The 13,030-nt window shown below is 39.7% G+C and overlaps 1 protein-coding gene across 2 annotated transcripts in view; it reads left to right on the forward strand.

The window, feature by feature from the left end:
- Window positions 1-12,787, forward strand: part of SRPX (sushi repeat containing protein X-linked) — a 144,342-nt gene extending 131,555 nt beyond the window's left edge. For both annotated transcript variants that reach the window (XM_005889422.2, XM_070365984.1), the window contains one exon: window positions 12,280-12,787. In XM_005889422.2, coding sequence (XP_005889484.2) covers window positions 12,280-12,463 — 184 coding nt within the window. In that variant the 3' untranslated portion in view covers window positions 12,464-12,787. The remainder of the gene's footprint in view (window positions 1-12,279) is intronic.
- Window positions 12,788-13,030: the final 243 nt, after the last annotated feature.

Raw genomic sequence — 13,030 nt, forward strand, 5'->3', positions numbered from 1 at the left:
AAAATACTTAAAATAGTATTTTAAAACTTTTTAAATATAGATATATTAGTTACAGTGGATATATAAATCTAGTATAAAGGTTTAAAGACAAAAGTAGTAAAATAACTATAATAACTAATTAAGGGATCAGATCAGATCAGTTGCTCAGTCGTGTCTGACTCTTTGCAACCCCATGAATCGCAGCACGCCAGGCCTCCCTGTCCATCACCAACTCCCAGAGTTCACTGAGACTCACGTCCATCGAGTCAGTGATGCCATCCAGCCATCTCATCCTCTGTCATCCTCTTCTCCTCCTGCTCTCAATCCCTCCCAGCATCAGGGTCTTTTTCCATGAGTCAACTCTTCGTATGACGTGGCCAAAGTACTGGAGTTTCAGCTTTAGCATCATTCCTTCCAAAGAATACCCAGGGCTGATCTCTTTAGAATGGACTGGTTGGATCTCTTGCAGTCCAAGGGACTCTCAAGAGTCTTCTCCAACACCACAGTTCAAAAGCATCAATTCTTCCGTGCTCAGCTTTCTTCACAGTCCAATTCTCACATCCATACATGACCACTGGAAAAACCATAGCCTTGACTAGACGGACCTTTGTTGGCAAAGTAATGTCTTTGCTTTTGAATATGCTATCTAGGTTGGTCATAACTTTCCTTCCAAGGAGTAAGCGTCTTTTAATTTCATGGCTGCAATCACCATCTGCAGTCATTTTGGAGCCCCCAAAAATAAAGTCTGACACTGTTTCCACTGTTTCCCCATCTATTTCCCATGAAGTGATGGGACCGGATGCCATGATCTTTGTTTTCTGAATGTTGAGTTTTAAGCCAACTTTTTTACTCTCCACTTTCACTTTCATCAAGAGGCTTTTTAGTTCTTCTTCACTTTCTGCCATAAGGGTGGTGTCATCTGCATATCTGAGGTTACTGATATTTCTTCCGGCAATCTTGATTCCAACTTGTGTTTCTTCCAGTCCAGCGTTTCTCATGATGTACTCTGCATATAAGTTAAATAAACAGGGTGACAATATACAGCCTTGACATACTCCTTTTCCTATTTGGAACCAGTCTGTTGTTCCATGTCCATTTCTAACTGTTGCTTCCTGACCTGCATACAAATTTCTCAAGAGGCAGATTAGGTGGTCTGGTATTCCCATCTCTTTCAGAATTTTCCACAGTTTATTGTGATCCACACAGTGAAAGGCTTTGGCATAGTCAATAAAGCAGAAATAGATGTTTTTCTGGAACTCTCTTGCTTTTTCCATGATCCAGCGGATAAGGGATACACAGGATTAAAAGATATTAAATGGGACTTCAAAAACAAAAGAAGTTCATTTAAATCATTTCTTTTAGATTCCACATATAAGTGATGTCACAGGATATTTGTTCTTTGTCTTCACTTGATATGATTATTTCTAATTCCATTCATGTTTGGAAATGGCATTTTTTTTATAGTTAAGTAATTTTCCATCGTGTATATATTCTACATCTTCTTTATGCATTAATTTGTCAGTGAACACTTAGCTTGATTCCATGTCTTGGCTGTTGTAAATAGTGCTGATGTGAACATGTACATGAATGATTTCTTTTTTGTTTTATTATAGCAGAGTTGCTTCAGTGTTTTGTTAGTTTCAGGTATACAGCAAGGTGATTCAGTTATACATGTATTCATTCTTTTTTAGATGGTTTTTTCATATAGGTTATCACAGAATATTGAATAGATTTCCCTGTGCTATACATAGGTTCTTCTTGGTTATCAATTGAATATATAGTAGTGTATATATATAAATCCAAAGCTCTTGATTTATGCTTCCCCCCTCCATGTTTCCCCTTTGGTAACCATGTTTGTTTTCCATATCTGTAAGTCTATTTCTATGCGTAAATAACTCCATTTGTATCATTTTTTAAAATTTAGATTCTACACGTCAGTGATATATTTGTCTTTGGCCAACTTGCTTGATTTACTATGACAATATTTTGGTCCATCCATGTCACTACCAGTGACATTATTTCATTCCTTTTTTTATGGCTGGGTATTTTTATATGGCACGTGTGTTTGTATGCATACACACACATCTTTATGTATTCCTCTGTCGATGGAGATGTGGTTACTTTCATCTCCTGGCTATTATAAATAGTGCTACTATGAACATTGGCATGCACATATCTTTTTGAATTATGGATTTCTGCAGATGTATGCCCAGGACTGGGATTGCTGGATCCATTGTTGCTATTGCTCAGTTTTAGTTTTTAAAAATTTTAAATCTTTTATTACACTGGTGCTTCATTGCTGTGGGGGTGCTCTCTACTTGCAGTGAGTAGGGGATGCTCTCTAGTTGTGGTGCACAAGGTTATCATTCCAGTGGCTTCTTTTGTTTTGGAGCACACGGCCTACGGTTGGCAGGCTTCAGTAGCTGCAGAACACAGGTTCAGTAGTTGAGGTTCCTGGGCTCTAGAGCCACGGGCTCAGTAGTTGTGACACACAGGCTTAGTTGCTCCGTGGCACTCCATCTGCCTTTTGACCCACCACACTTTGGCAGAGTGTCTGCACCATCCACACCAGGATAAAAAAACTCAGAAGGCCAGGGATATAGAACAATAAATAGGCCTGAATTCTCTTTAGTTGGAGGAGAAGCCTGGGAACACTCATAATCTTTTATTTATTCATTATTTGTCCTGCTGCATTAGCATCTAGTACCTAGTACAGTGCCTGGTGCCATGTTGGTGCTAAGTAAGTAAATGACTCTAAATGGAATCAGCTTTACTATTTGCAGGGGTGACAGTACCCTTTAAGAATATATTTATAATTACCAACAGTCCAATTTAAAGATAAGAAAACCTGAGAAGATTGTTGACATCTGAAACATTTTATTAAAAAATTTCCCAGTAGGTTTCATGAAGCTATTGCTCATTTAGAACTATGTCAATGATTTTTTTTAAAAACATGTTGTAACCATCTTTTTAAATTCCATATATATGCATAGAAAGATGGTAACAATAACCCTGTATATGAGACAGCAAAAGAGACACTGATGTATAGAACAGTCTTTTGGACTCTGTGGGAGAGGGAGAGGGTGGGATGATTTGGGAGAATGGCATTGAAACATGTATAATATCATATATGAAACGAGTCGCCAGTCCAGGTTCGATGCCCGATACTGGATGCTTGGGGCTGGTGCACTGGGACGACCCAGAGGGATGGTACGGGGAGGGAGGTGGGAGGAGGGTTCAGGATGGGAACACGTGTATACCTGTGGCAGATTCATGTTGATATATGGCAAAACCAATACAATATTGTAAAGTTAAAAAATAAAAAAAAAATAAAAAAAAAACCTGTTGTAGAATTTCCTAAAGGGTTTTTTCTGGATTGCAGATATATAGAGAGAATCTATATAAAATCCTGATGTGATTTTAAATTGTTTAAATTTGGATAGAAAAATCTGATTTAAGAAAACGTCTGATTCAGGTTGTATCTGTTGCGGCTACTGTAGACCTCTGTAGGCTAATGATAATGGTGTAAAAAGTAAATAAGCAGCATAAAGGAATTATACAGTGGTTCTCAAGCTTTGCCGTATCTCAGAATCTCCAGGAGAGCTGTTAAAACAGTATGGGGCCCCTGCCCCAGAGGTTTTGATGGGCTAGGTCTATGGTAGGGCCTGAGAACTTGCATTTCTAGGAAGGTTCCAGATGTTGCTAATGCTGTTGGTCTGGGATCACAGTGAGTGAACCACTGCCTTGCGCTTTTACCAAAGGCTTCATAGTTTTGAAATGGAATGTGTATTGTTTTCAATGTACAAGTCCTTTGAATTCTTAGTAAAGTTTACTCTAGGTATTTATTGATTTTCATTTAACTAGGAAAGTGATTTTTCTATTTCTGGTACTTTATTATTCTTGTTGTTCTTCATTCCCTCACTCTTGTCCAAATCGTTGTGACCCCCATTGACTGCAGCACACCAGGCTTCTCTGTCTTTCACTCTTTCCTAGAGTTTACTCAAGCTCACATCCGTTGAGTCAGTGATGCCATCTAACCATCTCATCATCTGTCGCCTCATTCTCCTCCTCCCCTCAATCTTTCCCAGCTTCAAGGTCTTTTCCAAAGACGTGATTCTTTCCATCTGGTGGCCAAAATATTGGAGCTTCAGCTTCAGCATCAGTCCTTCCAATAAATATTCAGGGTTGATTTACTTTAGGATTGACTGGTTTGACTTCTTTGCTGTCCAAGGACTCTCAAGTCTTCACCACCATACTTTCAAAGCATCAATTCTTCTTCAATCAACCTTCTTTATGGTCCAACTCTCATATCCATACATGATTACTGGAAAAGTGATAGTTTTTACTAAACAAACCTTTGTTGGCAAAATGATGTCTCTGCTTTTTAATCTGCTGTCTCAGTTTGTCATAGCTTTTTTTCCCCAAGGAGCAAGTGTATTTGATTTTTGAGGCTGCAGTCACCATACACAGTTATTTTGGAGCTCAAGAAAATAAAGTCTGTCACTGTTTCCACCTTTTCTGTATCTATTTGCCATGAAGTGATGGGACCAGATGCCAGGATCTTAGTTTTTTGAATGTTGGATCTTAACCCAGGTTTTTCACTCTCCTCTTTTACCATCAGCCAGTCTTTTTAGTTCCTCTTCACTTTCTGCCATTAGGTTGGTGTTACCTGAGGTTATTAATCTTTCTCCTGGCAATCTTGATACCAGCTTGAGCTTCATCTAGCCCAGCATTTCGCATGACGTACTCTGCATAGAAGTTAAATAAACAAGATGACAATATATAGCTTTGAAGTATTTCTTTCCCAATTTTGAACCAGTCCATTGTTCCATGTCCAGTTCTAATGGTTGTTTCTTGACCTGCATACAGGTTTCTCAGGAGGCAGGTATGATGACCTGGTATTCCCATCTCTCTGAGAATTTTCCCCAGTTTGTTGTGATCCACACAGTCAAAGGCTTAGGATAGTCAATGAACCAAAAGTAGATGTTTTTCTTGAATTCCCTTGGTTTTTGTATGATCCAAGGGATGCTGGAAATTTGATATCTGGTCCTCTTTGTTTTCTAAACAAAGCTTCTATGTCTGTAAGTTCATGGTTCACGTACTGTGGAAGCCCAGCTTGAAGGATTTTGAGTATTATCTTGCTAGTATGTGAAACGAGTGCAGTTGGACAGTAGTTTGAACATTCTTTGCCCATTTTTTGGATTAGAATGAAAACTGACCTTTTGCAGTCCTGTGACCACTGCTGAGTTTTCCAAATTTGCTGGCATATTGACTGCAGCACTTTCACAGCATCATCTTTTTAGAATTTGAAATAGCTCAACTGGAATTCCATCACATCCACTAGCTTTATTCATAGTAATGATTCCAACGGCCCACTGGACTTCACACTCCAGGATGTCTGGCTCTAGGTGAGTGATCACACCTATGTGGTTATCCAGGTCATTAAGACCTTATTTTGTACAGTTCTTCTGTATATTCTTGCCATGTCTTCTTAATATTTTCTGTTTCTCTAATGTCCATACCATTTCTGTCCTTTACTGTGCCCATCTTTGTATGAAATGTTCCCCTGGTCTCTCTCATTTTCTTGAAGAGATCTCTAGTCTTTCCCGCTCTATTCTTTTCCTTTATTTCTTTGCAGTGTTAGTTTAAGAAGGCTTTTTTTTTTTTTTTTAATCTCTCTTAGCTATTATTTGGAACTCTGCTTTCAGATGGGTATATCTTTCGTTTTCTCCTTTGCCTTTTGCTTGTCTTCCTTTCAAAGCTATTTTTAAGGCCTCCTCATGAGACCATTTTGTCTTGTTGCATATCTTTACTGGAGGATAGTTTTGGTCACCGCCTCCTGTACAATATTGTGAACATCCGTTTGCAGTTCTTCAGGCACTCTGTCTACCAGATCTAATCCCTTGAATCTGTCACTTCCACTGTATAATTGTAAGAGATTTAATTTAGGTCACATCTGAATGGCCTAGTGGTTTTCCTTTCTTTCTTCAAGTTAAGTCTATATTTTGCAATAAGCAACTCATAATCTGAGCCACAGTCAGCTCCCTGTCTTGATTTTTGCACAATATACTACTGGAGAAAAGCAGAGAAATAGCTCTAGAAGAAATGAAAAGGCTGAGCCAGAGCAGAAATGATGCCCAGTTGTGGATGTGTTTGGTACTGAAAGTAAAGTCGGATGCAGTAAAGAACCATATTGCATAGGAACCTGCAATGTTAGTTCCACGAATCATCGTAAATTTAACGTGGTCAAACAGGAGGTGGCAAGACTGTGCATCAACTTTTTAAGAATCAGTGATCTAAACTGGATGAGAATGGGCAAATTATATCAGATAATCATTATATCTACTACTGTTGGAAAGACTTTAAGATTTGCTTATTAGTGTATATAAATGCCCAAGATTTTTGTATATCCATTTTGTATTCAGAAGTTTTACTGAATTTGGTTTATTAATCTAACAGTATTTTGTTGGAGTCTTTAGGGTTTTCTGTATATAACATCATGAAATCCAGAAATAATGGCAGTTTTATTTTCCAATTTGGATATCTTTTTTCTCTTTTTTGTTGTGTACCAAGTCTGGCTAGGACTAACAATAGCATGTTGAATCCAAGTGGCAAGAATGGGCATCCTTGTCTTGTTTCTGATCTTAGACGAAAAGCTTTTAGTTTTTTACCATCGAGTATAAACTTAGCTGTGGCCTTGTTTATATATGGGCTCTATAATGTCAAGGTTTGTTCCCACTATACCCACATTGTTGAGAAAGTGTTTATCATAAATGGATGGTGAGTTTTGTCAAATGCTTTGTCTGAAACTATTGGGATTATATGATTTTTATCATTCATTTTATTAATATGGCATAACATGATTGGTAGATGTTGAATCATCTTTGCATCTTGGAAATGTATAAATATGTTGAATTGTTTTACAAATGTTGAGGATCTTTGCATTTGCATTCACCAGGGATGTTGGCATGTAATTTTCTGGTGTCCTTGTCTGGTTTGGGTTATCAGCAAATGGTGGCCTTGTAAACTGAGTTTTAAAATGGAACCTCCTCTCCTAGTTTTTGGAAGAGTTTGAGAAGGTTTAGTATTAATTATTCTTTGAATGAAGGTAGAATTCAGTTGTGTAACCATCTGGTCCTGGACTTTTATTTGTTGGGAGGTTTTTGATTAGTGATTCAATCTTCTTAATAGTAATTTGTTAAAGAGTTTCTATTTGTTCATAATTCAGTCTTGAAGGGTTGTATTTTTCTAGGAATTTATCCACTACTTCTAGGCTGTCAAATTTCTTGGCATGTAAATTTTCAGAGTAGTCTCTTGTTCTTTACATATCTGTGATACCAGTTGTGAGTCTCTTTCATTTCTGATTTATGTTTGAATCCAAACTGTCCTGGTGAGTCTACCTAAAGTTTTATGAATTTTACCTTTGGAAAGACCCACCTTTTGTTGCAGTGGTTTTTTCTTTTGTCTTTTTTGTCTCTCCATTTATTTCTTCTCTGATCCTTATTATTTCCTAACTTTCTAGTTGTTTCAGATGTCAAGTTAGGTTTCTTTTGAGATTTTTGTTTTGATAAGTATTTATTGCCCTGAACTTCTCTCTCAGAACTGCTTTTGATGCATTTCATAAGTTTTAGGATGTTTTATTTCCATTTTCATTTGACTAAATATATTTTATTTCTATTTGAGTCACTTGTTGTCCACTAACACACTGTTTAATTACCACATTATTCGTAAATGTTTCCAGTTTTCTTCTTATATTTGATTTCTAAGTTTGATACATTATGATCGAAACAGCTGCTGTCTGTGATTTTAATCGTCTTGATTAAGGATCTATCCTGTAGAATGTTCCATATGCACATGAAGAATAGATATTCTCTTGCTTTGGGTGGGATGTTGTGTATTTCTCTATGAAATCCACAGTTTGATGTGTTTAAGGCTGTTCTGTTACTGAGCTTCCATCTGGATATCTGTCCATTGTTGTAAGCTGCATATTAATGCCCCCTACTATCATTGTCCTTGTACTTCTCCTTTTACATCTGTTAATATTTTCTGTGTGTGTGTGTGTATGCATATATTTAAGTGTTGCTATGCTGGTTATATACATTTGGAGAAGGCAATGGCACCCCACTCCAGTACTCCTGCCTGGAAAATCCCATACAAATGTATAAATTCCCTCCTCTCTCCTGGAATCAAACCCATGACCCCTGCATTGGGAACCAAACTCCTAACCACTATACCACCTAGGACTTCCCAAACATTAAGCTCCTTCTTTCATCCTTGCTCTGAGAAACAGAGGTATAAAACTAAAGAAGCTGCTTTGAATGATGGCTGACAGTATAGAGGGCAGGATAAGGTTGGGTAATAGGAATCTCCTTGCATTAGGAATTGTAATTACCTATTCTTGGACTGTCCTGTCTTGGAACACAAGGTTGGATTAGTATGTTTTCATTGTTAGGAAAGATTTGGTGGACTTAGAGACACAGAGCCAGTTTCATGGGTGTGTGACCTATGCAACCACACAGGTCTCCACACTGAAAAGGGTCTTGTTTTTGGTGTAAAGGTATGATGTTTACCATCTTGACCTTCTTAATTTTTTCTGGCTTCCATTTCAACCTAAGTTTTTATTTAGCCTAAGTTTTTTTGACAATTGTCTTTTTTATATTTTAATTTTAGTAGAATATAGTTGATTTACAATGGTGTATGTTTCAGGTGTATAGAAAAGTGATTAACTTACACATACATATAAAAATATAAATATATATTTATTCAAGGAATATTTTCTCATACAGGTTATCACAGAATATTGAGTAGAGATTTCTGTGCTATACAGTAGGTCCGTGTTGGTTATCTATGTATCCTATATGTTTCTCTATTTTTATATAGAAGAACATATATTCCTTTGTTTCTTCATTTTAGTTGGCTCTCTGTTGGTTTCTGTGCATTAGCTGCAGTGGGCACTTCTAGTCTTGAAGGACTGGCCCCAGGTTGGAGATGAACCCTAGTTTCTCTTGCAAACCTTTGTGATTGTCCAAGGAGCTTATTTTAATTTCAGTAGTTCCCAGTGTTTGAGGGTGTGCCAAGACCTGTTAATGCTCCAGGGGAGAGGATCAGTGAGCACCTAGATTCAGGCTGATTGGAAGGCAGACCTGCAGGCAGCAGCTTTTAAAGTATGCAGATACAGCCCTGAGGGACTGCAAGCAAAAGGCCCTGTTGGCCACCAGAGCCACGGGGGTGGAGGGGTGGTGGAAGGTACCTGCTGGCTTTAGTAGGCAGAAAGAACACAGGAAAATGTCTACCCTAGGTGAACCATGGAGGTGGCAGTCAGCCAGAAAAAGAGGTAAGAGATGGTTTCTGCTGGCTTTTACCCGGTAGAGGGAGTTTGAAAATTGCTCACACCAACATACCCCTTGGAGAAGGAAACGGCAACCCACTCCAGTGTTCTTGCCTGGAGAATCCCAGGGATGGCGGAGCCTGGTGGGCTGCCATCTATGGGATCGCAGAGTCGGACACGACTGATGCGACTTAGCAGCAGCAACATACCCCTGGCCCCTCAGTCTGCTTACTTAAGATTATCAAATGAGCCTATTCACATAAAGTCTGGGTACTTTTAAATGGATGCTTCTACACTGTGTCTTGGGGTGCACTAGTCTTCCCTTCAAGAACTGTTTCTGAGTTTGTGACAGCTCAGCAGCTCTCGTGGGTATGAGCCCCACTGGTTTGGAGAGAGATTTGGGGGTTATCTCTCTGCGACAGGTCTTAAATGCTGGAGAGCCTGCTGTGGGAGAGGAACTGTCTACTACTCAGGGAGAAACTCCAGGTTATGAGTGCCCTCCTGACTGCTGGTCCCCACACATGGGTGGGGACTGTGACTGGAGATACTGCTGGGGTTTTGGCCAGATTGTCTCTCAGCCTTTTATGCTTACTTTGGTGTGATTTCCTTCTCATTTTCCTGATATGCAAAAGTCACTCTCCTAGTTTTTAGTTTTTTTTTCTGGGGAAATTGCTCCGTATGTAGATTTGGTGTGTCAATGGGAAGAGGTAAGTTCAGACTCTTCCTACACTAGGATTTTGAACTGAAACCTCCCTTAGTGTTTTGTCTAGTTGTCTAGAACTTGCTCTGAAATTCATATCAACCCAATATTTGAGTAACTCTGAAATATTGCTGGTACCATCCTTCATCCTGTAGGATGTCTTATCTCCAAAATTTCTGTGGTTTCTTAGCCATGGTGGGATGCATTGCTATACCTGTTGGTAGCCTGCTGATCTGACAGCTCCTCTCTTCTCATGGCAGTGTTCCCTCTTAATATTCTGTGTCAATCAAGGCACAAGGCCCACAGGAGGAACGTGTGTGGTAGCAGCAGATGGTGGCACCATGGGGGATTTCTGTCCTAACTTAAGTACTGTAACAGCAAATGCTCCAATTCTATGTTGGTCACCCTTTCCCATAGGCTCCAGCCACCACATCGCCTAGTTCCTTTTTCCTTCCAAATGCACTTCTCTCTTGTTTCCTATCCTGTTCTATTAAAATCTCCCTTTACTGTTAGCAGTTTAGCTGCTGTGTGTACCTATCTACCTATGTGCATGTATGGGGAGATAAAGACAGGTAGGTGTGCGTCACTTGTGTCCAACTCTTTGAGACCCTATGGACTGTAGCCCCCCAGCCTCCTCTGTCCATTGAATTGTCTAGGCAAGAATACTGGAGTGGGTTGCTCTTTCCATCTCCAGGGGATCTTACCAACCCAGGGATCAAACCCTGTGTTTCTTATGTCTCCTGCATTGGCAGGTGTGTTCTTTACTACTAGCATCACCTGGGAAACCGCTAATTAGTCGTCTTTTTAAAGATGCAGAGAAGTTTAGTTCTCCATTCTAACATCACTTTCATGCTCAAGATTTAAATGTTCCAAAACTCATTAATACACTTCTTGAGGTCTACTCCCAGGTTCCCCCCTCTTACCACCACGAGAAACCATGGGAGATATGGTAATGCTGTCTTGTATTTCTACTCACTAGAAGTGGACAGAGGAGCCTGGCGGGCCACAGTCCATGGGGCCACAAAGAGTTGAACATGACTAAGCAACACACAAGTGGATGAACAATTTAGTTTCCCACTGGGATAAAACAGAAATTATTCTCATCTCTCCAACTATTAAAAGCCAGAAGCGGGACTTCCCCGGTGGCCCAGTGGTTAGGACTCTGTACTTCCACTGCAGGGAGCACAGGTTCAGTCCCTGGTTGACGAAGAGAGATCCTGTATGCTCAGCCAAAAAAAAAAGTGGAATAAAGTATAGTCAGCTTGGATTTTGAATAGTCACTTTAAATCCAGATGGCAGTATGTACTCTAGCTTGAGATTGTGTGTGAGACGGTCTCTTCTCCAGATTTTGTTGTGTTGCTGAGTGGGCTCCTCCCCCTGCCCCAAACTCATCTGTTGGCTTTCCCTGGCTTTTTTTCATCTAAACAGGTTTCTAATGAAATACATTATTTTATACATTTGAAATTCTAATGGGGTAGAACAGAAAAAACAGGCCCTTGCAACCACTTCAAATGCTTTTTGAAATTACTTAATGTATTAAAAAAAAAAAACAATCAACCAAGTGAATAAAACTAGGGTGAAGAGCAAGTTCTGTCCCCTCTTATGCAGTTGTGAGCTAGATGGGCCACAGCTGGAATGTTTGGAACATAATTTCAATTAGCTTCACCTAGACTTGGCAACTATACCACCACCAGGCCAGGACTGTTCAATCACGGCACTATGGACAGTGGGCTGTTCTGTGCATTGTAGGATGGCAGGCAGCAGCCCTGGCTTCCTACCATTAGAGGCCAGTTGCACCCGTCACACATGGTGAACACCAAAACTGTTCATACAGAACCAAATGTCCCCTGGGGGCCAAAATAACCCCTGCTGATAACCAGGGGCTCTAGTGCATCTGTGGTTGTGCAAACCTCATCTGCAATTAGGGGTTGAATCAATTGTTAGCATTGTTGAACATGCCTTGGAGCATAGCACCATTGCAGGTCTAAAGTCTTCCTGCCATTACAGTCTAAAGCTGTCCTACTCAACTGGTCTAGTGAATGCAGCTTCTAATTCAGTAGGTTTGGTGGGGGGTGAGGGGGTGGTGCCTGGGATTCTCCATTGTTAAGAAGTTCCCATGCGATGTACCACACTTTGACAGGAAAAGGTCTAAAGGATACTTGAGTCCTTAGTGATATTAAGCCTTTCTGTGCACACAGGTTCACTCTAGGACTCTAGTTGGTTCACCAGTCCTTGGGAAGACAATTCTGACCTAGTCTTCTCTTTGTCTTAGGCTGTTGCTGCGAATTCCACTCTATTCCTTCAGCATCGTGGTACTGGATAAACATGGCGTGGACAAGGAGCGCTACGTCTCCCTGGTGACGCCTGTGGCCCTCTTCAACCTGATCGACACTTTCCCCTTGAGAAAAGAGGAGATGGTCCTGCAAGCAGAAATGGGCCAGACCTGTAACACCTGATGGGCTGTGTCCTCTCTCAGTCATGCCTCTTCTCTCTACATCGAGCTACACGCATAGAAAGGCCTGAAAAATATCCTTGATGTACAGATTTTTATTTGTAATTTTTAAAGTCTATTTTATTATTATAAGCTTTCTTGGCACTTAATTTTACACTGCTTTTTGTAGCAAAAACTGAATATATTTACTCTCTTAATTCCATCATGGCTGGTTACTTTGGTAGAGAAACTAGAAACTACAACTATATACAGGCTTCCCATGCATTTATACAGTGTGACACGTATGTATCTTCTGTTTTATATAAAACTTACTAATAAAATATTTTAGAGCAAATGTGCTAAAAATCATTTTTTCTCAAGCATTAGCCATACTTGCTCAGTGTGGTCACCAGTCTTTGGACTGCGATTATTGGTGTTTTAGGAATGGAAAAATTAGTCTCAGGAGGAGTTCAGTTGAACTGAGAGAGCTGAACTTTCAAGTGTCAGAGGAGCCCCTAAAGCAACAAGCTGGCAATGAAAGAGGTAAGACTTTTATCACTTACTGTGCTGCTATAACCAAGAAGGAAAAACT

Source organism: Bos mutus, chromosome X (genome assembly GCF_027580195.1).
Source record: "Bos mutus isolate GX-2022 chromosome X, NWIPB_WYAK_1.1, whole genome shotgun sequence".
NCBI lineage: Eukaryota > Metazoa > Chordata > Mammalia > Artiodactyla > Bovidae > Bos > Bos mutus.